This window comes from Psammomys obesus, unplaced genomic scaffold (assembly GCF_907164565.1).
Source record: "Psammomys obesus unplaced genomic scaffold, mPsaObe1.curated_primary_1811, whole genome shotgun sequence".
Classification (NCBI taxonomy): Eukaryota; Metazoa; Chordata; class Mammalia; order Rodentia; family Muridae; genus Psammomys; species Psammomys obesus.
Genome location: NW_026592890.1, coordinates 9,341,047 through 9,368,222, shown reverse-complemented (window position 1 = coordinate 9,368,222; position 27,176 = coordinate 9,341,047). Strand labels below are relative to the sequence as shown.

The window sequence follows — 27,176 nt, the reverse complement described above, 5'->3', positions numbered from 1 at the left end:
TTCATTTATCGATTATATACCTTTATGATGACTTTTGATATGTTTTGAGTGGAACATGTACAAAAATAATGAAAAAGAAATCAGACTTCTGGGGTGTGTGTAAGTGGACATTTTCTTGGAGTGTTGACAGTACCGTTACTTCTTCCTTGTTTAGATCCTTGCAACAATCAGTGCTCAAAACAATCACCTCACTTTCAGAAAGTGAAAAAATGGGAACAACAGAACTTTAAAATTGCTTTAAAACAATGAAACATGAGCACGCTGTATGTAAGACAGTGGACCTCAGACTTGAGTGTTTATCTGACAGAAACATTGTCCTCCATTATATGAAGACACAATGGCACTTTTGTCAATAAATGCTTGTCTAGGGAGTTCACATGGTGTCTGCTTGGGCCACTGTTCAAATACATACTACCTAATAACTCAAGTATTCTTCAGCAAAGCAAACAAGGCTATTTTATAGTGGATATTGCCGATCTTACTTTCAGAGTTTAGTCTATTAATATAAGAATTGAATGTCTGTTATTTTAGCTTCATTTTGTGTTATACAAAGAATGTTGGGATGAGTGCTTCTGTTACACAGTTCTCAAAGGTGGAGTTTTCTTTCAGGACTTGACACTTTCATTGTATAAAACTGTAACTATAAAAATTCCTTTGTATGAGATTATCAGCATAGGTTTATGAATGTAGACAGACATGCACCAGAACATCTGGGGTCAAGTTCATCTCTTCAAAGACAGCTGCTACAGCTAGGGATTTTTCTGGGTTTCTTTTTCTTAAAAGTATTCCTTAGCTAAGGGTACTGAGGACGAAAGCCAGACTTAGAGGAAAGTTGTGCTGACCATGTAGGCACATGCTCATATGGTAGTAAAGGTGATAGGAAAATGATACAAACGCCACTGCTATAGGGCCTTTGAGGTTGAGTATTAAGTGCAAAAGATGAGGAAACATGACTGATGAGATGTGAAAAGAAACTTGTATGATAAATGGCACAAAAACACTGCTCAAGAGCTTAGTGAGGAAAGGCAGCTGGTAAGAATTTTATCACAGGCACAAAGGGGGCCACGGGCAATGGCTCTGTCAGATTGTACAAGTGATAAGGATAAGCTTGCTTTGGAATTGTCACCTTGAATACACTATGAAGATCTTTAAGTGAAGCAAAATATTTCAGAAATAGAATATAGAACAGTAAGTGTAACGATTTTTACAGTTTGAGAGGCTCTTGTTTACAGATTTCAATGGTGTAGTCATTTCCATCATCATTGCAGCATTACTCACAACAGCCATGATAAGAAATCAACCTAAGTGTCCATCATGGATGACTCAATAAAGAAGATGTGACATATATCCACAATAGCATACGAAAAGTGGAGAACTTCAACATTTGCAATGACGTAGAGGAACCTGAAGCCATTAGGTTAAGTGAAATGAGGCAGGCACAGAGGTGTAAGTCCTGTTTAATCTCACCTATAGATGATATCTAAAGACAATGCAGAGAAGTAGAGAGGAGGTCAGTGGTTACTTAAGGCTAGGTCAAGCTTGGCCTAGAAGAATGTAGTGAGATCTGCTACTGTGTCGCCAAGCACAGTAATGACAATTAACAACACTCTGGACATTTCTATAAAGCCGGGCTTTAAATGTTCTCAGTACAAAAGAAATGACAGATGTTTGAGGGAACAGATGTTTTTTAGTCTGATTTGATTATTCTGCAAATATACAAGTATTGAAACTACACATTTTATTCCTACTTATTAGTTAGTTAAAATACCTAAAAGTAAACATTAAGATCAAATTTTCTCAAAGCATTAAAAAAATTTAAATGTGAAATGCTAAAATCACAAATGTTTACATGAAGAAATATATTCCAGGTATGTTTTACAGAATTTTGAGAGAAAGAAAAATCACATAAATCTTATATAATTTCTTTTTGAAGGGAAATAATCTAGAGCAAACTAATTAGTAAACGACAGTCAAAATTTATAAATAATCAACAAATCTCTCTCATAAATACAGATTTAAGGTTAATACCAGTAAAAATAAACATTTAAAATAATGATATATCTGCACGCATATGCACATCAAAAAGTCAGCTATCCAGAGAGAAAATCGGGCTGCCAGGTGTAAGGCCGGCTGAAGTCACAAGTCAAAGTGAGCAGATTTTGTCTCTAAGTCATTTACTTTAATGTTACAAACAAGAGGATGATATGGTAGAGGAAGTACCACATTCCTTTGAGTGACAGGCACAGGGCCAGGAACAGGTGGATCAGGAGGCTGGGGAATGTTCTTACTGCTGAGAGAGCCCTAACCAGTGGCTCTCAAGGTTTCATTGGGCAATGGGAATAGAAAAGAGAAAAAGAGGGCAGGACTAGAAGGTTTTGAGAAGTGGTATAAGCTGAGAGCTCTTGAGAGTGGAAAGGGTCTTCATGATCTCTTCTTCCTCCCAGAAAAAGCCTTAGCAAACTGCCTAGGGCTTTTTTTTTTTCTTTTTTAGTATGAGATAAACTGACTGATTAAAGAAAAGCTAAATGCAAGAGATACAAGAGTCATCTTAGCCTCATTGGGTCAAACAGGTCCAACATTCATGTCATTAGGTAGACAGACAGATAACATGAAGATAGGTGGATGATAAAAAGCTAATGGGTAGATGATGGGTATGCATGTAGGTGGGCATATAGGCACATGCATGTGAGTACAAAGGTAATGTATAGGTTTGTGAGCCTTTAGTATCTAGTCTCTGTTCCTGTTTGGAAATATCAACTTACATTTAAATATAAAATGTGCAGACATAATGAGATAAACTAAGCAAAATCCACTCAAATATATCAGATAGATAATCTATATTTATATATAAAATGAAACAATCATTTTAAAAGCTAGCAGAAAACTCAATTTATAATAAAGTTGCTACACTGTAGTTCAGATACTACTTTTGTCATTCTCCTATTTCTAAATCTAGATTTGAATAACTTAAATTTAACCCTGAGGTTTTGGTAGATAGTACAAAGCAAATTGTTTAACAATTTTACTGATACATCATCAAATCATAAATCTTAGTCTACTGATTTAGCTTGCTAGAGTATCTGTGCCTAAATATTGATTCATTTACAATAAAATATTGAGAATGCTAGAAAGAATCAAGTGATTTAGTTGCTAACACTGTTCCACCATAGAATTGTTGTGATGAAGTTTATTGTGACAGTAATACACAGCACCTCTCTAAACTATAAAACCCAAGGCTTTCAGATAGATATTTTGAGTGTTTATTTGCAATTCAAGAGAACAGTAGAGTTTAAAAATACATTATAGGTTTGTTTACAATTCACCTATCAACAATGGAGATAGAGGACTGGGGAATGAAAAAGAAAAAGTGCCATTTAGATGCGAAAACAGAACTACAGTTAACTACATCTCACAGGCAAGTCAAAGGACATTCAACATTTGTGCTCTTGCAGCAATTTTTGACGTGTCTTGATTTAAAAGACATACTCAATATGTGCAACGCCACCTACCTAGGTGCAAAAGGGAGTCAATAGCCAATCGATGAGCATTTTAGCTTATCAATAGTGGAATACTATAAACCCATTTTCAGTAGGCTGAATATCATTAAGCTCTGCTATAATTTTCAGTAATATTCAAAATGGACTGTGACTTTATGATATGAATAGTCCTTGACATTCATAATTCTCAAGCACTTTCTTTTATCATTTTGCTGATGTATGTTCTATTCTAAAATCAGAAGGATAATGGATGTGCTTCTTAAACTGTAAATTAGGTTTTATATCAGAGCCTTGTCACTGCTGACAGGTGACCCGACAGTGGTCCTGCCTCTGCAGCCCTCCTTCCCGCTGCTATTCAAGGACAGAGGGTCAGCTTTAAAGAAAGTACAGGAGATTGCTGAATCCCTCAGGAAACATCTTAGGACCATAATAACATTTACTGCAAGCCATAATCATTTTATGTTCTCTCTAACAGCTAAGAGCAGAGCTATACTTTGCTGTCACATGTATTTTTATTAATCAAGGACATTTAAACTTTGAGTGGATATTATAAATTTCAAAGCCTAGATACTTCTGATTTGTGTGAAAAGAGTCCTAAAATTTAGAAAAAAATAAAGTACCTGCCAGGATCATTAATTGGTTTCATGAAAGCAGCATCCAGATGTATGTTAGGGGATACTTTGAATTAAATGTATTCTTAAATGTTATTAAAAAGAAAATCTGGCATAGCGGGTGTAATTAGGGAGATAAAATAGTGCACGTACATGGCACACTAGTATCAATAATGGCAGAACATAAATCAATCTCACATTTTACTGTAAAACAATATTATAATCAAACCATAATGCGATCAAAGCAACTGGTTTTCTATCAGAATGAACAGCGAAGACGGCTTGAAAACACAGGAAGGAACAGCTTTCTAAACTGCTCACCATTCTGACCATGGCATTGATTCCAACGCCTGATATTTAGAGCATACCACATAATATAACACATAATACAAAACTATGGTGACAATAGTGTGGGATTTCTAGCTGTGCGTTCTTCCATCCTACTAGGCATTATGATTTTTTTAAAAAAATGCAGTTTTTAATGTCCTTACACGTGTGAATTTTAAGGTAAAAATTACAAGTGAAAACTTATAAAGAAAAGGGATTCTTGTAATCAACAGTCAAAACTCTCTGGTTTGGAAGAAGGGCAAAGTACAAGTTCCTAAGCAGAGTCTGGGGTCTAGAACAAAGAGGCATAAGTGAGCTGTGGAGCCTCAGCTCTCTGGTCTTCCACATAAGAGACCAATGCTGTACACAAAAGATTCCAGGACCAAACCTGCTGTACTCCTACCTTGTCCTGAAGAGCCTTGAAATACCATGTTTTCTAGAAGTCTTCCTTCTGAATTTCCAAGAGTTGCTTTGACTACCCCTAAATAAAAGTTCTTTCATTCACTATATATGTACTGATAACTTGCTAAGTGCCTGTTAGTGCCTTTCTGCACAGTAACATGATGAATATAAAATCTCAGTCCGTTCAATCATGCAGCATTGAACTAAGTCTATTTGTGTCTCCCTAAATTCTAAGTTTAGACAGATTTGGAATTCACCTGATTTGGTGCTTTACCTAGGTAATTTCAATTGCCTATATTCTATATTGAGGCAACATCTAAATTCTACATCTAGACAATATCTAAGAACCAATTTCTCCATCTCTAAAATGCATGGGACAGTTCATTTTAAAGGATAAACGACTAGCACAGTGCTTGGCACAGAAAACAGAATGAAGAAAATATTAAACCTCAAACTTCCTTGTTTTCTAAAGGGAACAGATGTTTTGGCTGGAAAATAAACATAAATCCTGCTGCATGTGTTTATATAATATTATAATGAGGAGAAAAGGAGAAAACTTGGCCACAGATTGAAGAAATTTTTAGTAAATATACATGTAAAAGATTATTAAATACTAATTTTATTACTACACATATTCAACAAATGTTATCCCTCAAAAATGGTGAAACATTGGTTATTTAACTATTAGCAAAACCAGGAAGATATTTAGAAAATGAAGCAGTGGAGTAAGTGACCTGCAAACTCATCTAGATGAATGCTACCTGCCATTCAGAGTATGCAGTGAGGCCTGTGAGGTTTTATTACTACATATTTTCTCAGTGGCCAAGATTCTCTAAGGCCAAGGTAATATGAAAATTCCCATGGTGCACACAGCCTACGCCCAGAGCTCGATTTACTCTCATCCCCAACCTATATAGAAGCCGCCTTTTCACAAGCAGGTAGTCGATAAATGAGAAAGGCCCGGCTCAGTCCTTCAACAAAAGCATTCCTCTTCTAAGCAGAGCCAGTTTCTCTCAACAAAATTTACTCTTAGAAGTTTACACAGGAGACAGGTCATACACTGTGGATATTATTTGAACATTTGTTTTCTAGGTATACACTTTTCCTTATCAAATGGCTTCCTCCACCCACCTCATTTGTCTCAGCAAGAAATTCAGTCCCATAAAGGCAGAGAGCAGTTGTTGAAAGCCCAAGAACACAAAGGCTCTTAATTCTAAATGGAAGATTTCCCTTAAACTTACACTTTCCATATCCTGGGATCAACATCATGCCTTTTGATTGAAAGACATTCAAATGCTATTCACTGTTAGGACTGCAAATTAAATGTTGTCTCTATTTTGGAAAAGAAGATTTTTAAAAATAGAGCTTAAAATCAGCAGAAATACATTTACTTTTATTTTTTTAAGCTCATATAATAGATATCCATATATATGGATACTCTAACTAGATAGACTCTAATAAGAACAGCTGATACATAAGCCATAGTCTAAGTAGAATGACCATATATTAGCTTGCTCTGCATTTAACTAGTGTTCTCTAAGCCTTTTTATGGATGAACAAACTATAAAAGAGAAAAATTAGACAACTCACTGATTAGGTAAGTGTGATCCTGCATAGTGTGACTGGATTTCCGTGCCAGGCAGTTTGACTGTCCTGTCCACGTTCTGAATGATTACAGCGCTTCCAGTTACATACAACACAACCACATTGCCACCTACAATTACCTGTAGACCCACAGAATGTATTGACATCAGTTGTTACATGACAACGAGTTGCAAACTGAATGATTCAATAGTAAGTTGAGTCAATTCAAAATCAAGCCTATACAAAAAGTGAAAATGTAGTGTTCAAAAGAGAACTTAGGGAAAAACACTGTTGTCTCATTGATGAATCACAACTGAGTTTATTTATATTTAGAAACAATTATGGGAATCAGTTCTACTTATTACAAGAATATGGAACTTGCAGAGGCCATGCCTGATTTCATTTATCTAGTTTTGAAGAAGTTAAGGTCAGGAAAGTAGTAAGTTGTCAAATATTACATAGCTGTTTGATGAGAAACTTAAGGATATAACTGCTGTAATTTAGCAGCTAAAACTACAGTATACTTTGGGGGTGAGAGGAAGTTAAATATGACAATCACGCATTACCATCAACAATAAGTGAGAACACATGATGTGCTGAAGAATCATCATTAAAGTGAGTATTCAGGACTTCTGCATTAGTGGTAAACTTACAGGTGAAAATTATTCAAGAGTAGCTTCACTTTCAGTCAGCATCGTGATTTTCATCTCTCATACTCTTGGAAGCTGTTCTTACTTCCATTTCTGTGTATTGCTTATGTATAAACATTGGTCATTTTATAGCAATATTATTTTATTGTTGATATTCAATGTCTAGTTTAATTATTAGCTAACTGTTACAGATCATTCTCTCATTTAAACATAACAAATATGTTAAATTTGCATATCATATTACATGTTATTTAATTTCTAATACGTGCTTTATAGTTGTAATGTTCAGTGTTATTCAATCAGCAAGGAAATGAGCTACTCACCAGGGAACCATGATCTAGTTATCAACCATGGTGTCCTGCACTAGACTTACCTAACGTTTCCAGGAACACGACGCCTCCTGCAACAAGTAGGGGACATGCGTCCTCTGCTTATGTGCACACACTCTGCTCCAGAACTTCTTGCCTTAATCCCCCAGAGGAAAGTTGGCATCTGTATATTACCATGACTTAGTCCTCTCCTTAAACACTGTAAATGCCTCTACTAAAAGATGTATCCAAGTTCATAAAAGAAATATTATTATATATGAAAGCACAGATTAATCCCATAGAGTGATAGTGGGTAACTCAACACCCTACTTTCTCCAACAGACAGTTCATCTAGACAAAAACAAAACAGATAAACAATGAAGTTAAATGACATCATCAAATCAAATGGATCTAACAGACCTCTACAGAGTATTCCACCTAAATACTCAAGATTACACATTCCTCTTGGTAGTCCATGGCACCTTCTTCAAAATCAACCACATAAGAAAGACTCAAGAAATATAGGAAAACTGAAATAATGTACTGTATTATATCTAAACACAAAGGATGCATACTAATAGTATTAGAAACTAAGTAGAAATTAAAAACACTATTGAATGATAATCATGCCAATTAAGAAATCTAGAAAGAAATGTAAATGTTGGTTGAACTGAATAAAAATGAAAACATAATATTCCCAAACTTCTAAACACAGTCCTAAGATGTAAGTTTATAACACTGTCTGCATAAACATACACACTAATAGAGATCTCATATTAACTTGATGTACATAAAGTCCTTGGCAAAACAAAAGCAAATAACCCCCAAAAATTATAGATGGGAGAAAATAATAAATAATTTTGGCTGAAATTGATAAAATAGAAACAAAGAATCAATACAAAAAAGAGCGGTTGTTCGAAAGATTAACAAGATTGACAAAACTTTAGCTAAATTAACCAAAAGAGAAAGGGAGAAGACCCAAATTATTAAGTTAGATATAAAAATGGAGGTGTTACAATGGACACTAAGGAGATCCAAAGAATAATAGGACTATGTTTTAAGGTTATATTCCTACGCTATTACATATAAAAAATAGATTACTTCTTTGGTGCCTATGACCTATCAAAGTTAAGTCAAGATGAATTAAATATTTTAAACAGACCCGTAACAAGTAAAGAGGTAGAAAAAGGAATTAAAAATCCCCCAACTAAACCAACTTCAAATTATCCAGTAAGATAGACAAGGGAAAAAATAAACACTTCTAAATTCTTTTTTTTTTTAATGAAGCCAGTGTTACCCTGATAACCAAAAGCAGACAAAGGGACCTTTCATATGCGAGTTCTGAAAATGTAAGTAGTATAGCAATCATGGAAAGTGATGTAGTTTTCTCAAAAAAAAAAAAAAAAAAAAACCAAAAACCTAAAGATGGAAGTATTAAAGAATCTAGTAATGTAATTTTATTTATATACCTAAACTGAAACCACCATGTCAAAGGAAAATCTACACCCATATTTTCATCCCTGAATTACTCACCAAAGATGAGATAAAGAGATGAGCTAAGTGTCCATCAATGGGTAAATGGGTTTAAAATAAAGTACATATCAGTACAACATTAAACATTAAAGGACAGGAAATGTAGCATTTGTGATAAACTATATGAATCTGGAGGTCACTGTGCTCAGTGAAATAAGCAGGATATAGAGAAATGCTGTATGATCTCACTTGCACATGGAATCCAATAAAGCTGAACTCACGGGAAAAAAGAACAGAATGATGTTTACTGAAGTTTGAGACAGAGGTATAGGAGGAACAGAAGGTTTCTGATCAAAGGATAGAAGCTTCAGAAAGATGGGAGGGATAATTTTAAGATCTACATGCATCACAGTGACTACAAGCAATAAAAATGAGTATTTGAAAATGACTTGGTAAACTTTAAATGTCTCAATAGAAAAACGGGTCAGTAAAATATATATATATTAATAAACTTCACTGCATCATGCAGCATTGTGTATGCGCACCAAAACATTAAAATGTATTCATTTGTCAAACAGAAATATTAATCATAAAAATAAAGACAAGCCTGGGAATACCATAGAGATGAGTGCTGTTTGGAATGCAGCTCTCATGGCTGTGTCCCAAATCCATAGCCTAAAATCTTCAAGAATAAGGAATGCATGTAACACATTATCTGGACAATCTTACACCAATTATTGTTTGCTTTAGTGTTTTCTGCTAAAGTTGCTTTGTGGTTTTTGGGTTTCTTTGTTTGTTTGGCTGGCTGGTTGGTTTTGGCCAGTGTCTGGCCCTATTTCAGAGTTCTATTAAAATCAGAACTCTGGTGAGCACGGTAACCCCTTCCCTTTGCCTCTCCAGAGGAAAGAATGCAGCAGTGGGTATTCCCCCCCCCCTCCCTCCGTCAGGGGTTAGAGCAGGCTGGCTTGGTTCTGCTAAGCTGTTTTAGATGTTGGTCTCCTGTGACTCTTTAGTTTTGTAAGACATGGTGGGGCTTGGAAAAATGCGTGTTCAACTAAAGGACACATAGCCTTTCCTGTGTGTCTTCTTTCGGAACAGGGGAATAAATGCAGGTTTCAAGAAAGCTGATCTTGATTTGGACTACTACTTTCCATCATCTTTGCCTTTGCCTCTCGTGCGGGCCATGTTCCTCCTTCCGTTTTGGTTAGTCTTTACATTCTCTCTTCTCATATAGGAAGCTACTAAAGACAGTGCTCATTTTCCTTTCAAACGCCAAACTATAGAATATTGCTTTTGTTTGTTTTGTTTTTATCAAACAGCTCTCACTTCTCTTAGGTCTTTAGTCTCAGATGTTAATGTGTCTTTGTCCATATGATTTTTTGAAACTTGTATTGTGTCATCTAGGTCAGGGGGTAAAATCTTTAAGGTGATTGGCTTTTAAATAATTAATATTTTGTTGTGATTCATAAATTAAAAATGTGAATAACATGTAAACTAATTTTATTTTGTACAAATAAACAATTCAATATAGAAGCAAATTATATATGTATAAAAGCATTTAAGTTAATTTGAGGAGATCAAGACTGACCAGACAGCTATATTCTGGAGAGAAGCATTTTGGAATGAAAGTGTGAAAATATTATCAATATTCTGGTTACAATGATGAGCATTCAGGATGGCATACAATTACAATAACAATACTTCTAATTTTTTTCTTCAGCCAGCAAATATGCTCTTCTAGTTTCCACAGCAACCCAATCAATTTCTGATTACAAATGCATGCAGAGCAACTTAGGCTGAGACTAGGAAAAATGAAGAGTCTATTTGTAGAGGTAGAGAAAATTTGAAATTAGCCTATCTCACTGAAAGGCTCTACTTGGTATTCACAATTAAGATCAAGACTAAAAACTTTAATGGGAGATTTCTAGAGGACAGCAAACCAGATTTTCTTGAGAAATCATTCTTTCATCGTTTCCTGCAAATATACAAAAGGATTTCAGAACCGCTGCTGTTAATGGAATAGTATTTACTTCTAGCAGTTGAAAGCACAGAAGTAGAAAGAAATGACAGGGAAGACAGCAACATTAGAACAACTATGGAGGCACAAATGACTTCAATCAACTACTCATTTGGACTCATGCATTAGTTCTCAATTTACAATCTAAAGATTTTAGATGTACACTTTTTTCTTAAACTTTTATTTTTTTAATTTAAAAAGGGTAACAGAAAATAAGCAACAATAAGGTCAGATATTATGCTGATTTTCAATTCATTTCTAAGATGATAATAAAGTGCCACAGTTACAATTACTTGAATTACATATGCCATCCTAACTAAAGGTAAGTGATTCATGGCTTAAATACTCCTTTCAGAAAGTCCTAGCCTTTTGGAGAATCTCCATCCTCAGTGAATTAAGTTCATCTGTAAACCAAAGAAAGGGCCACTCGAGTCATTAGGAAAGTGCACAAATGGCGCCTGAGTGCCTCCTAAGCATTAATGTGGCTTCCAGAACACATAACTCACTAGCACTAGTGGCTAAAGTATCGAGGGGAAGATTAGAATCCTATAAAATCCCCAAAAATCTACTTTATAAGACAGGCCAATTACATGTTAATAGACTTATAAAACAAAACCAAACCAAAACAACAACCACCCACCGTCTTCTGAGGAGGTAGTGTGTGCCACTCACACTGCTGAGCATTCGCTGTGCCTGTCATCACTTGGAAGCCCTGTCAAGCTGTGTAGTATTTCCTGCAGCTGATGGAGCACCGTTTGCGAGCGTAAGCCCAGTGCCACCAGATGACGGAGACTAGACAGAGACAAGCATCTTGTGGAAAGCACAGCACTAACGTGTGAGGAGCACTGGAGAGCCTTAGTGAGGGCTTTTGGAGAATTGTACACTATTATCCAATGGCAGATAGTCTACTTGCAAATGCCTACTCTAGCTTTTCAAAACAAGATTTGATTATCTTGCAGCTGGGACAAATTAACTAACTGATCAAATAATTTTTTTTTTTTTTTGAGACACGATTTCACCATGTAGCCCTGGCTGTCCAGGAACTTGCTATGTGGACCAGGCTGTTCTGGAAATCTGCCTCTGCCTCTCAAGTGCTAGGAGTAAAGGCAAGTGCCACTATACCTAGCTTTGTGTGTGTGTGTAATATATGTAATATATATATATATATATGTGTGTGTGTGTGTGTGTTTTATTAGTATATATAAAATACATACTAGTATAATACAAATACATATACTAGTATATATATACATACACACATATGTATATACACACACACACACATATATATGTCTTAGAGTTATATGTCTTAGAATTATATGGCCTAATTAGTGATGCTAGAATAATTTAAGAAGTAAAATGACAGTGTATTTGAGAAATTATTTTTCTGAATGCTATAAAATTTTTAATTGGTTCATTAATCTAGTTCAATGTGTTATCATTCAAATTTTCAGAATTCACTGATGAAACACATTTATGCATCTAGGTCAGCATGAAAACTAGCTCTTGGCCCTAGGCTAAAATGAATTTATGATTTCTTATAAATGTAAAGGAATTTTAAGATATCTTTGAAAGAAAATAAATGAAGGCAGACATAAATTCAAATTTTATGTGCAAAGAGCAAAATAAATCTCAAATGAAGCAAAATGTTAAAATATTAACTACCAGAACAGGAAACTGAACATAGGAATAAGTTGGTTGTCACACAATGAAGAACATGACTGTTAACATGAATATACTGTAGTGTGAAAATGATGAAGACTTTGCTTCTACAATATGCATCAGTGAAGCTCATCTGATAATCAAGATAATACTGGATTTGAGTCATGTGAATATTTTCACATTATATAAATTCTGTTTTCAAAATGAAACAGTTTGTATTTATTAACATAAATATTTGTGTGTTATTTGGTGGCCTGAGAAAGTCCTTATGAAATAAGCATTTTTATATACAGTTTGTGAAAAAGTATGCATGTATCAGCAGTGACCAAGATGAAGTTGCCTTTGCCATTAACAATGCTAAGTGGCAGCTAGGAAGCTAGGCTAACATGAGATCTCATGTTACAGCAGTTGGTATAGCCAGTCCACTTTCATGTCACTAATCAAGACAGGTAAACATATATCCCAACAAAGACTTGCACACAAATATTCAGAGTAGCTATTTTTAATACTTATACACTAGTCGCAACCCAAATGTCCACCAATAATAAGTAAACAAATTGTAATGTATCCACACAGATGTAATGCCTTTCAACAATCAAAGGGAGTGACGTATTGACACGTGCGGCAACGTGTGTGCCTCTGGAAGTAACTACGTTGGTTGAAAAATACATCTGAAGACACTGATATTTTGTAGCTTTATCTATAAAATTTATTTTATAAAAAGCAAGATAAGGTGAAAGTGGATGACTGGTTGACTAGAGATAGGAAAGAAAGTGATGTGGGGGGTTGCTTATAGAGGCCTAAGAAAATTGGGTAGGATGATTCTGTGCATTTTTTTCATTATTGTCATGGTTTTCCTTCACAAATGATAAGGATGTCAATAATTAGCACATTCTGTACTTCAATATTTGCAATATATAGTAAACTCACCTAAGCTTTTGTTTTCAAAAATAGAAATGGTGGGACACAATAATTACAGCTGTGAAATAAATTAATCAAAATATTTAAGGTTAGATATAGCTAAGCCCGGACATGGTGCTTCCTGTCTATAACCTCAGAACAAGTAGGCTGAGGCAGAAAAACTGAAGCTGGAGACTAGCTTGGGCTGGATGGTGACACCTTTTATATAAAATAAAACTGACAGAGCTGAAGGATCACGAGTCTGGGAAGGGAAGAAGACAGAAACTGGTAAATTTAAGTCATGGTCTACAACTTTCCTTCTTAAGTCTACGTGCTCAGAGTCCTTCAATATCTTTTAAATGATTCTCGTTTTGAAGAGGTTTTCAAATTTGACAATGGAAATGAGATTATAGAACTTTTCAATTATGAACTGAATGCAGTCTGAGCTGGCTCTCTAATATTTCAATAAATCTCAGTGTATGCAATCCAGTCAACTTTGCTTAACGACAAAAATCACCACTTGTGGGTGATAGCCAGAGCTAAAGGTAAAACCCATGGATATGAAACCATTCAGTAAAATTAAAAGGCCAAACTGCTTTATTTTATAGACTAGTTAAGCTTATAATGGAACCCCCAGCAACATCAGCTTAGCAATGAGACACTTTTCGCTCACTTACTATCACCCTGCAGAGTGTTGGCCCATCCTGAGAGGATGTGAAGCCAGATGGGGCTGTTCTGACAAGAGTCTAAGGGTCTTAAGAGTCCTTTTGGATTCAGACCAGTCTCCTAACATCTTGCCTGTTGTTTCTAAGTTTTCTGGATAAATCTCAGTTTATTTGGGGGACCCAGATTTAGATTCTGACTCAAGGTGTCACTTGCCCTGGCTCCCTCTTCACTGCCTCCCATGTGTCTCTCCCCTGAGTTCTTACACTGTTTTGATCTGGCTGACTCTACTTCTGCCAGTGAGAGTGCTGGAAAAAGCTGGAGCTCACATAAATGTCACCAAATGCATGTTGGTGATGTGATGATCAATATGTCCACAAGGCTGGTACTGAGCTACACCTTTCCTAGGGTTCTTCGATTTTTAATTTCTTTAACATTATAAATGTGTTTTAATTGTATCATCTGGTGTTAGTTGAAAATCAATTAAGTCAGGCTCATTCATAAAAACAGTAGCCAACTGTCATATAGTTAAGCCATTTTAACCTATAGGAAATTAATTAATAGCCTTTTTTTCTATAAGCAATGACTAGAAAAGAAATGTGGAATGGATATAGATTGACAGTGATGATTAAATTACTTTACAAGCTATATCAGAAATCAATAAATATGTTAATGAGCATCTCCTGCACCTCTCATACTGTGAAATCTTAAAGGGAAATACAAAGCATTCACCATTTATACTTTAGCTTGTGAAACTAGTGTTTGACAAATTTCTGAATTGTTTTCATATTTACTCCTAATAATGACAAACAATAACTTTGTAAATGTGAATCACTCTTGATTCAGGACACATCTAGTGAAAACATAAGCAAATGAGATATATCACTTATTTGTGAAATTTCATTAGGAAATAAAGCATAAGCAGGGCACCTATTATTATTGTTTAAAACTCTCGATATCTATTTTCCTGCTCTATGGTCACTACATCACGTGAAATCTTAGATTGTTAAACTCATAATTTTTGCATTTAAGAATGTGCTGTTTCGTTGAACTTTAAAATAAAGTTACAATTTCATTATGCAAAATAACTTTTAAAAACATACAAAGTGCAGGACATAGATGCTTTGGTAAAGGATTTACTGTTTGTCTCAGGGACTAGTTATTCATAGTTTCTTTAATTTAGAACACACAGTTTGTGAAATGTAGTTCTTGGTGGATTTTCTGCTAAGTAAAAACCACAAAAGGAAGGTAGTTAACCATGATTTATCTTGTATTTATCATTTCATTTGGCATTTATTATATAATCATATTTTTCTGGTATTACTTTGTCTAACCTATGTCATGTCAATGACTTTAATGTAAGTCGGTCTAGAAATATAATTCTAAAATACAAATTATTTTCACAACATAATGATTCTTTATAATGTAACCAACTCACATTCTCTCCCCCCCCCCCCCATGACAGTAACTTTGGTAAATGAGAAAAATGTATGGATAATGACATCTTAAATTTCTCTTTAGATTGTGGCTTTCCCAATCTCTCTCAGAATATAACACTGCATTGAGTAACTGAGTTACCACATACAGAATATAGAAGTACTACTTCCTGGTCTCCAAATCTAGATATGCTTGTTTCACTTCCTAGGTCCTAAAACCTCAAGCTGGCCAAACAGTGACCTCGATGTGTTTCTCACCATGATGTGCTTCTCACCCCATGAGTCACAGTCACGTATGTGACCTCCTGAGCCCCCCATGAGACAGATGGTTTTTAAATGTTTTCTTATTAAGGAATCACAGGAAATGTGAAGATGTTCCCCTGAGTCCTCTTAAGAAACTTTATTTTATGGGTGGAAACTATACAAAAATACATATTTATATTTTTGTCCATAGATGGGTCCATCCTCCAACCTCAACCTTGGTTACAGTAGCTTCAGTGGGCAGCAAACATGCAGACTTATAACTGTTCAAAATGCCAAGAATAAGTGGCTGTCCCTGCTCAGCCCTCAATGGGACATCTACATCAACCCCAGCTCACCACCTTCTGCCAAGGGTCAGGGACTACCACAGAGGAGGAAGCAAAGAGCTGTGCTTGGAAATGCTTTCCTCTGAACATGGCTGGTTCTTTCACTATGAACATGTCCCATCTGTGGTTACCCGCACTAAGGTGAAGCTAAAGAAAAGTACAGCACCGAGTGGGAGGAGCTTATAACTTAGCAGCTGATAACTTCTAGGGGAGGGAGAATCATTCTTCTTTGGGGGGAAGTGGCTACAACAGATGATAAGAGGCTGAGAGAGACACTTGTTGAGAGAGATTGAGAGATAAATGGAGGGATGAAAGATCATATTCCATTGTACGTATGCATAAAATTATCAAGGAATAAATTTTTAAAAGAAAAATACATATTGAACACACAAATTCACTTTTCCAGAGAATGAAATAATTGCAATAGTATACATAAAGATCTTAAATTCTGAGTTCCTCAAGGAACTCTGAGTGAAGATGACTACTTATAAGGTTATGTCACTTTGATATTTGAAATTTGGTAGGTCCTGTGGCAAGGGTAAAGAAAGCAAAGAAATATCATTTGCTATTGTCTCTCTTTGTTTTCTGATTCCGTTTTTAAGTTGTCTGCTGTACAATTTCTACTCACAGAGCCATAAACTTATAATGGTTAAGACCTGATTTTGAAAGTATGGAATGAGCTTAAAATTTAAAATAGAAGCTATAGTAGTTCTGGGTGTTCACTCAACAGAATCCAAGTCAGCTTACTGCAGAGCAGGGCTTCTCAAACTGTTCCCCTTTATGACCCATTTAACCTGCACAATTGTTATAGAACCCCCAGTATTTAGGCATATAAGATAGTATGTAAATTAAATAATTACTGATCATAAATCATAAATTTGTTCTTAAATAATTTATTGTTGTACATATAATTTCACCATTTATTAAAGACAAACTAAGTTTGCATACTAATGAGACTCATATGCTTCATTATTTTTACATAAAGAATTAAATCTTGGCTAAATATTTGATTTTGCAGATTAAGACATACTCAGCATTGTTCAGAACTTATTGATGTGTTGATTTTATTATAGTCAATTAGAATGTCACCTTGGATAGAAACATAGGAGAAAATGACAGAAGTGTGGTTAGGGATATTCCAGAAACTGCTGGAAATTATGTCCCAATCCTGAGCCAAAATTCATTTATTCTGTATTTCGTCAAACTCAAACCATCAAATCAAACAGGAAACTTAAAAACCAAACATTATAACTCAATCCAAAAAATGCACTAATTTGATACTTCCCATTGTGTGAAAATATGGTAGGGAAATACTGTCTTTATTCCCCTCCCACCCCATTGAATCCATTGTGTTCTGTGAGAGCAGAAAACGTTACATGTGGGTAAAACCCTGCAATTGTAAGCGTGCAATAGTGCTGACCTCAGAATCTGTAGGCCTTGCCGACATGTCACCACACACAGTGCAGGGTGCCTGGAACCCTGGCTCAAGCATCTTGTGCGATGCCATGCAGGCTAGCACTTGCAGAAACACCTCTGTTCTATGACACATTTGATTTCAAATTCTATTCTGGCTATTTTGCATTTAGAAACATTTTTTTGCTAAAGTTTCCATGATCCACATATGCAGTAAATCATATGACACAGCATGGCGTCCTCACCCACAGTTTAAGATGCTGTGATAGATAGATCCTGCAAATCTCAGTTTGTCACAACACAAAGGTCACAGTAGGGAATCAACTGTGGGAGTAGAAAAGGAAGTGTGTGTATGTGTGTGTGTTTTATCAGCCACAAGAAAAAAAGTGTTAGTTGCAGAAAAATGTATCACCATGTTACATGTAGCTATTTCCACAGAGATATCTCCTGTCATTGTAGAATCTAGTAGGTAAAAGAGAAACAAGGGCATGAAGATGTAGATGGGGAAGGAAGGAGAAATGAGAATTGATATGAGAGTAACAGAGGTGAATATAGACAAGTACATTGTATGCCTGTGTGGCAGAATTACAACAAACATACTTGCTTTGTTAGATTTATGGATGCTAGTAAAAATCATAATCAAAGCAGTGTAAAGCTCTAATCAATTGGGCGACAATTCTTAATAAATACAACTGGAAAACAAAAAAGACAATCATGGCCATTTAAACAGCAAGAATGTAATTTCTATTAAAACAAAACATTAACAAAAATGTTGAAATGAAATAATCCAATCACAACCTTATTAGAAAACTTTAATAATGGAAACGATTGAAGTCAAATGAGAAAAAAATTATACTTAGTGCCAATAATTCTGAGGCTTCTTCGAAGGCTTATCTTAGTGTATGAGGCTGGGTTTAATCTGTAGCATCTTTTCCCCTCACACCCAGAATTTACCTTTTATCTAAATCAGAAGAATTTCAAGATCAGGTTAGGATAGAATATACCAAGAAAGTAAGACAGATCAAAACTGCATTTAATCAAGGATAAATTACTGAACTGGCAGTGATAATATACTGGTATTAAAATTTTAAATATTTTATTGACACATGCTCAGCTTCAAAGACACACAAACACATATGTATAGGCACACAGCACACAGGTAAGTGGAATAACTAGTTGATTACCTTTGAAACATTTTCCTTTTCTTCTCTTATGTATTTTAAGAAGTCTACATCATTTTTCTCTTTTACAATGAAAACTGCTAAAACACAATAATATAGGAAAACATAAACTCAAATAATCCACTTTGATCAGCAATGCATGACTTCATGTGCAAAGGAAATGAAATCAATAAGCCAATGAGACACAGTAATTGCTATGATTGTTGCAGTATTATTTACAGAGGCCAAAGTATTGACTCACCTAAGTTCATCCCAGAAGAATGGATGAAGAAAATGTGGGATCTATGTACAATACAGCAAGGAGTTGAGGGATCCCATCATCTGTTACAATGTGGGAAACCTAAAGTCATAATCCTGAGTGAAATAAGACCGGCAAAAACAGGCAAATAGTGCAGTCTCCTTTACACAGAGTCTAAAAATGGAAAACTCTTGGAAACAGACTGGAGAAGGTTGTTAACAGAAGCTTCAAGGTCAAATGATACAGATTCTAGAGAGTTAATTATCACCTAACAATGTCGTGATTATACTTAATAGCAATGCACTGTGCTCTTGAAGTTGATAAAAATGAAGTTATGTGTTCTTGTCACAAACACATGACAAAATAAAAATCTAATATTTTTTATGCAGAATAGAAGCATATTACACAGTTAATTTTCTTCTTAAAAGGAAGTTCATGTTTTCTTTTAGTTTGTACAAATACTATTGTGTTCTGGTAGCTAACAGCTTCAGCCCTGCCTCCATTCCTAAGACATGAATCAAAACAGCTCCCACCTGACACGGACTGTTGTCTAAATCACCCCAATAATGCCATATTTGTAAATAAAAGTATGGGATATAATAAGGATTATGTTAGGACTCTCATTATGGCATTAACAGTTCTATAAAACAAAAGCTAGGAGGGGAGGTAAAGGGAAGGACTCTACAAACATGCATGGAGGAAGATCATATGAAAGCACAGTAAGAAGCCAGGTTGGTGTGCCTGGAAGAGAGCCTTTACCATGACCAAGTTCACATCATCTTGGCCTAACAGCATCTAGAAAATGGTGAGAAGCCAGATTATATGTTAAGCAGTCCAAGCCATGGTATTTTAGTAAGGCAACTGCTGCTAAATTCCTCCCCGGAGGGAGAGGTGAATAATATCTAGCATGTACTCTTCTGATACCAATGATAAGCTCAAGTACAATTTCACCAGACTTCACTCTGGTGAACCAATGAGTTTATTAGGCTTACTTATAGAGCAATGGTAGAGGTTACATGTGGTCAAGAACACAAGTAATTTTAAAACAGCCACATTAGAAGGTCTACACTCAGCATAGATAATGACTCCTCCATGGCTATTGAGATGGAGCCCTGCCCCCATCCCTTCCCCTTCTATTCTAGACCCATTCCGAATTTTTGATGCTACATGTAAAACTTAGGAAAGAATTGCATAAAATTGGTTGAGAGCAGTGGATAGTCAGAAGAGGGGCCTATGACCTTCTCCATCTAGTCATTGGTGAACATATGCTTATGTCAACAGACTGAATAATAAAAAGGTCTTTAATCGTTTCATAAATGTAGAATGTATTTTTGATAAAATTTAAATGCATCACAACCTTAAAATCTTAACAAATAAAGATGGATACTGCACCACAAATTATCCCTCACATTGTATATAATTCTAACCAAATTCCACCTTCATAGTCATGAAACTTTGCAGTGTATAATAAAATCTCTGTAGATGGTAAGAGACCAAGGATATGATGAAATTGGGAAAATTTACCTTACGGAACATAGACACTGACTCTTGGAGAACTAAAACACTAAGGGTCAGAATAGAGATTACTGAATTAGTACCCACAGTTCCAATTATATTGGCTGTTCTCCATATATAAAGATCAAATTAGAGCCTTCCCCACCTCCAGCCTTAAATTCACTTTTGAGTAATTAATAACTGTGAACGATGTAAGAATAAACATTGGAAACATGGGTAAATGGGTAAAACTGGGCATCAAGAAAATAAATGACCCAATTTTAAATAGGGGTACAAACTAAATAGAGATTTCTCAAAAGGCGAAACACAAACAACTGAGAAACAACAACCACCAAAAAACTGTTCAACATTCTCAGTCATTAGGGAAATGCAAATAAAAAATGCTTCAAGATTTCATCTCAGCCCAGTCAGAGTAATGAAAGAAACGACGGCTCATGCTGGCGAGGACACAGGGAAAGGGGGATATTTATTCATTGTTGTTGGGAGTGCAAACTTTTACTGCTACTATGGATGTCAGGGTGGTGGTTCCTCAAGAAGCTGGGAATAAATATTCCTCAAGATCTAGTTATAGCACTAAAGAACATACATCCAAAAAACTTTCATTCTGCTACAGACACTTGTGCAACCACATTTATTGCTGCTCTATTAATAATAGCCAGAAGTTGGAAACAGCCTAGTCCATCAATGGGTGACTGGATAATTAAAATGTACATTTACACAATAGAATATTATCTGGCTTAAATAAACAAACAAGATCTAAAAATCATAAAACTTGTAGGTAAATGAATAGATCTATAGAAAATCAAACTGGGTTACTGAGCAACCCAGATCCTAAATGACAAATATTGTATGTCTTAATTTTAAGCATTTGATATGGATGTCAGCTTTTAAGCATTTGATAGATAAGCTACAATTCATATTATCACAGAGATTAGGTATAGAGTAAGGGAGTGGAGGAAGGGTTGATCACCCAAGGAACTCGAAATAGACTAGAAGGCTATAGAGGGACAGGGAAGAGATTGGAGCAGGAAGATTAAGCGACAGGGAAGGGGGTGAGAGAGGGGGTAAAGGTGGGAATATGGGAAGGGACAACCAACACTAAGGATGATTTGAGGAGAAACCTAATACTGTAGGATCTTCTTATATATACATATATGAAAGAATCCTAAGTAGAGTCACCAAGTAACAGGGGAGCCAATGCCCTGACTAGGTGTCCTTTACCACTGAGTGAAACATCTAGTGCCATAACCAGGTGGGATATTAGCAAATACCTAATCAAGAGGCTATCATCAAGTGACAACAATTACTTCTGTATAGTGGAGTCTTATTTGGTGTAACAGCCAGACTTACAAGTAGACTCCATGCCCTGCAGTACATGGCCAACAAAAAATGAACTCAGTGGTATTTTTGTAGACTTTTGTCTCATGTTTCTTTGTTTGGCATTTTTTTTTTTTTTTGCTTTTGCTTGTATATTATGGTTTTCAATTATTTTGTTTTGTTTTTATGTGGATGTTTCTTGTGTTTTTTTATTTTTTTATTATGTTTTTATTTTTTGCCTTTTGTTTGCCTGTGTATTTTCTAAAGGGACATAGAGGGGGAAAAGGAGTAAAGTGAATGGGTGGGAAGGTAGGAAGAACCTGGAAGTGTTGCGGGAGGATAACCGTGATTGGAATATATTGTATGGCAATTATTTTTCAATTCAGAAATATAACTATTCTCTCAAGGATTATCATCACATAATTAAATTAAACCAATGTAATAACTTTAATGTACTTTAATAAAAAGAATGTGGCGGAAGTCTTCATTTTCAGTAAAAATATATTGTATAGTTAGAGACGTATGCCTAGATTTAGTTGTATAGCAGCTGGAGATGGTAAATAAAACTTGAAAGTGAAAAAAAAGTCTATGTAATTTTGTAGCCAGAAAACTTAGTAAATGTAATAAAATTGAACTAAAATGTCTCTAATATTAAATTCCTGACCTCTAGAATCGAAATCCTGGAGAAAACACAGTGTTGTAGCCTTTGAAAATTAAGAAAAGGGCCCTTAGAATGAGGTCCAATGATGCTTGCCTCCCTGAGGCACTTCCAAGACCAGGAAGACACCTGCAAGAAAACAGGTACTTTCTCTACCACTGCCCATTACTTTGCATCATGCTGGATCCAGGTGGGTTAATAAAATTGGCAGAATACGAGTAAATGGGGGAAATTTTCATATGGATTTCCTTTTACTAAATTCATATTAATTTCTCCTTTATAATAGGGCATGGGCCAAGAGGTATCACAGAAACATGTACTTTCAACAAAAAGCTCAAGAGCTGAAGAGATGGCTCAGTGGTTAAGATCATTGAATGCTTTTGCAGAGAACCCATGTTTGATTTCTAGTACCTGTATGGTGGTCCTGTAGCTCTAGTTACAGGGAATCTTACGACCTTTTCTAGACTCTGAAGGTACCAGGTGTGCACACATTGCACAGACATAAGAAGGTGCAATGCACTCTTTAGTTTATACCTGAAAACTAAAAACATTAATAGAACCAAACAAAACAACGAATTCAGGTGACAAAGTAAGCTAAAGAATAATTCCTAAATTTCAGTTATCTATTCTAATCTAATCTAATCTAATCTAATCTAATGTAATCTATCAAGCCAGCCAGCTCATGAATTCATGGATGCATATATATATATTCCTTATATACACTTAAGAATATACACACAATTTGACTCCTAGCACACTGTGCTAATAAACAGACTATAAATAAAGCCATGGCTCTCTCAGTAAGAAAGAACTTATTTATTTTTATTTTAAAGTACTATGTGTAGTGGTGCATGCCTTTAACTTCAGTACTTGAAGGACAGAGAAAGATAAGTCTCCATGTGTTTGAGGCCAATCCTGGAGTATATAGCAAGTTTCTGGGTACATAGTGAGACCATGTCTTAAAAAGATGACTAAAAGAATATGAAATCATAAGGTGATTATATTTTAGATACAGAAGCCATATGTGTCACCCATTCCACTATTTTGTATATTCCTACAGTTAAACTTACAATATTATGGTTAAAATAGAATGCATGAAAATCAATGGAAGTATTTGATGTAAAAGAAGTGACTTGTTGAATATAAATGCAAGCATCTTTGTTAGGAAAATGTCTTCCCACAACTGGAAAACCACAGGCTCAGTTGTTCCCAGCTTTCCCCTAGTATGTACGATGAATGACTCTGAAGAGTGCAGAGAATTTAACTACCAACAGTAAGACAACAAGGAGTAGGTGAAGCAGAGAGAAAAAAAGATTAAAATTTCCTTGGAGTGCTATATTTAACAGTCTTAAATTGGAAGTCACAAATATTTAGCCAGAAGAGAGTGGTTAAGTAAATTGTAGTACACTCAGACACAAAAACATTTAGGAATAGACATGAGGTATTTGTGTGCTAGCTTCATTTCTGTGGCTGTACTAAAACACCCTGACCAGAGAAAGGGTTTATTTTTAGATCACAGTTCCAGGTTACAGTCATCCCTTTAAGGATGTCAAGCAACTCGTCACCACATGCACAGCCAAGAACAGACAGGAACCAACGTACCCATGCTGCTTGCTTGTTGCTTGCCCCTTGTGCTGAAGCTTTCTTCACTCTTCTGCTCAAGACCTTGACCAGAAAAATGGTTAATCAAGTTACCTAATGTAGCTTCTTACTGAGACCTTTTTTAAAAGGTGACTCCAGGTTATGTCAAACTGACATTTCCAGTTAATCAGCACAATTAATTTACAACGATAATAGTATGCAATAGCGGAGCTGAATCTCAGAAACATAATTTTGATGGAAGAAGCAGATACAAAACAATTACATAGTTTACATAAGTATAAAACCAGGTATGAAAACAGCCACAAACAGGTAGGATATATTCAGCTTGATAGTATATCTGCGGGGTGACTAGAAAGGAACAGATAAAGACTTTGTACTATTAGTATCATTTTTCATATTTATATTTGTATTTTTTATTTTTTTCAAAATTTATTCATTATATAATCCCAATTGAATGCCCCTCCCTCAACTCCTCCCAGTCCCACTCTCCCTTTTTTCATCTCCCCTGTACTCTTCCCCTAGTCCACTGAAAGGGACTTTGCCATCTGCCCATAGCTTATTAAGTCTCATCAAGACTGCCTGGATCCTCTTCCTTTATGGCCTGGTAAGGCTCCATTGCCAGGGGCAAGTGATCAAAGAGAAAGCAACCGAATTCATGACAGAGGCAACCCCTGCTCCCATTACTCAGAGACCCACATGGAGACTGAGGTGCCAATTGGCCTCATCTGAGCAGCGGGTCTAGGTCCTCTCCATGTATGGTCCTTGGTTGGTACATCAGTCTCTGCAGGGCCCCCTGGGCTCAGATATTTTAGCTTTGTTGATCTTCTTGTGGGGCTCCTGTTCCTTCTGTCCCACCCCCCTCTTCTTCCATAAGACTCCCTGCCCTCTGCCCAAGGTTTGGCCATGAGTCTCAGCATCTGCTTCTATCCCCTGTTGGGTGGAGCCTTTCAGAGGACCCTTTATAGCAGGCTCCCATGCTGTTTCCTCTCTTCCACCGCTTCTGGTGTCTATCCTGTTGGTCATAATGTCCAAAACATATAAAGAACTCAAGAAATTAGACACCAACAAACCAAACAATGCAATTAAAAATAGTGTACAGAGCTAAGCAGAGAATTCTCAACAGAGGAATATCGAATGACAGAAAAACACTTAAAGAAATGTTCAACATCCTTAGTCATCAGCGAAATACAAGTCAAAACAACTCTGAGATTCTCTCTTACACTGATCAGAATGGTACTTATTTTTTAACATACTATTTTTGTTCATTCTTTGAGAATTTCATAAATGCCTACAATGTATTTTGATCATATTCACAAATATCCCCCTCCCTAAATTCTCTTGGCTTCACTACCCACCTTCAAACTTCCTTCCAACTTCATGTTCACTAAAATTTTATTTTTAATATGTATTTTTAAAACATGTTATAACCCACTAAGTCCAATTTGTACTACCCAAGTTGATACTACTGTTATACAATACCAGTATATTGGTTTAATGTTTATCAGTGATTTACTTGGGGCAAGGGTATTTTTCACACATGTGGTACATACAGGTGATAGCTGAAAAAAAATTCTCAGGAACAAACTGATCAACAGAAATAAACATTATATAGAAATCTGGATTCTTTTCCTGTCATTTAATAAATGTCTCATAAAATTGTCTGAGATTCATATGTTCTGTGGGGGAAAATGTTTGCTCTGTTTTTTTTTTAAATGGGATTGATTAGAAGTGCAAATAATGTAGAATGACATAATATATTAAAAGAATGATGTGTGCTGATAACAAATTATTAGGGACACACCTGAGTTAATAAACTCAGCACTGACAAATCATTTAAAGTATATGGGAATCCCAAAATAAATGACCCAATATTTTATTTTATTTTTTTAATTTTTTTTCTATATCAATTTTTATATCAGAGTAGCCTACAAAAGTTTACACCCACCATGACACATAGGTACTGCAATTGTTACTATATTTAGGCATGTAGAATAATGACTAACATTTTGATAACTGCCAGATAAATATTTTTTCTTATATTGTTATTCACACCAATATTTTAATGTAGTTTATCTATATCAAGGATAAAGTATAGCTCCGGACATTTAGGAAACAAACACAAAATTTCTGCCTTACTTTATAAAATAACGTAGAAAGAGGACATGAGGGTGGAAGGGGCAAATGTTAGGGATTCAGGGAGAGAGGAAGGGAGCATTTGCGGTGAATATATTACATACATGTATGAAATTGTCAAAGAATAAGTTTGTTTTTTAAGAAGATGAGTGCCGGCTCTGTGGAAGTATGTCTTTTGTTTTGTTTTGGAACTGGATAGCTCCCAAACTTTTACATTGTGTCAAAAGAAGAAACTTGTTCTGAAAAGCTTAGTCGACATGTATTAATAACTGACTGGCAGAGAGCAGTTTAGGAGACATTCGATACCTGAGAGGTAAGGGGGCATGGGTGAGGAAGGCCTCCATCAGCTAGCTGTCCTGAGTACACCATGCTCAGTACTTTCACTGGATGGAATGAGTACCTGTAACCCTAACCATAGATGCTTAATCATTTGTATTGTTACTCTTTTACTTGTCTTTATGCTTCTCTCCACTATAATGTATCATCTTTAGCATTGGTGGTTCATGACTTCTGATCCTCACCATTGTCTCATCTCCCCTCTGCCACATTAATAAAGCATTGCAGGTTGTAGATAGCCACAGAGCTACCAGTAACAGCCTATACTTCCCCAGGGCCTGTCCCAACTAGCTGTGGCTTTAAGACTAACCTTTAGCATTGGACTTAGTATAAGAGCAGGATCTGGGACAATGAAGTTGCCTGCTCTTCATTGCTGGCTGTGTCATTTTTGCAGATTACTGACCTTTTTTTTCCTCATCTTTTCTAAAGTATATCTTAGAATTTTTTTTTGTTTTGTTTTGTTTTTTTAATTTTATAGCTTTCTTAGCCTGTTTTCTGATGGTCCTGGAATCAGGGCCATTATAAGTGGCATCATCACAGCCTTGGATGGATATTCTAACTTACTGTGTGTGTGTGTGTGTGTGTGTGTGTGTGTGTGTGTGTGTGTTTGAGACTGAGTCTCCATATGTCCATATGTAGTACAGACTTTCTTTGATCTTCCTGTGT

General features: G+C 35.7%; 1 protein-coding gene across 2 annotated transcripts in view; it reads right to left on the bottom strand.

Annotated features, from left to right (window-relative positions):
- Positions 1–27,176, bottom strand: part of Pacrg (parkin coregulated) — a 438,897-nt gene that overhangs the window by 409,447 nt on the left and 2,274 nt on the right. The window contains exon 2 of one of the 2 annotated variants that reach the window (XM_055616071.1): positions 24,042–24,104. The exons of the other annotated variant lie outside the window; for it this stretch is intronic. Within the exon in view, the coding sequence (XP_055472046.1) occupies positions 24,042–24,104 (63 nt within the window). The remainder of the gene's footprint in view (positions 1–24,041; positions 24,105–27,176) is intronic. 2 annotated transcript variants of the gene reach the window in all.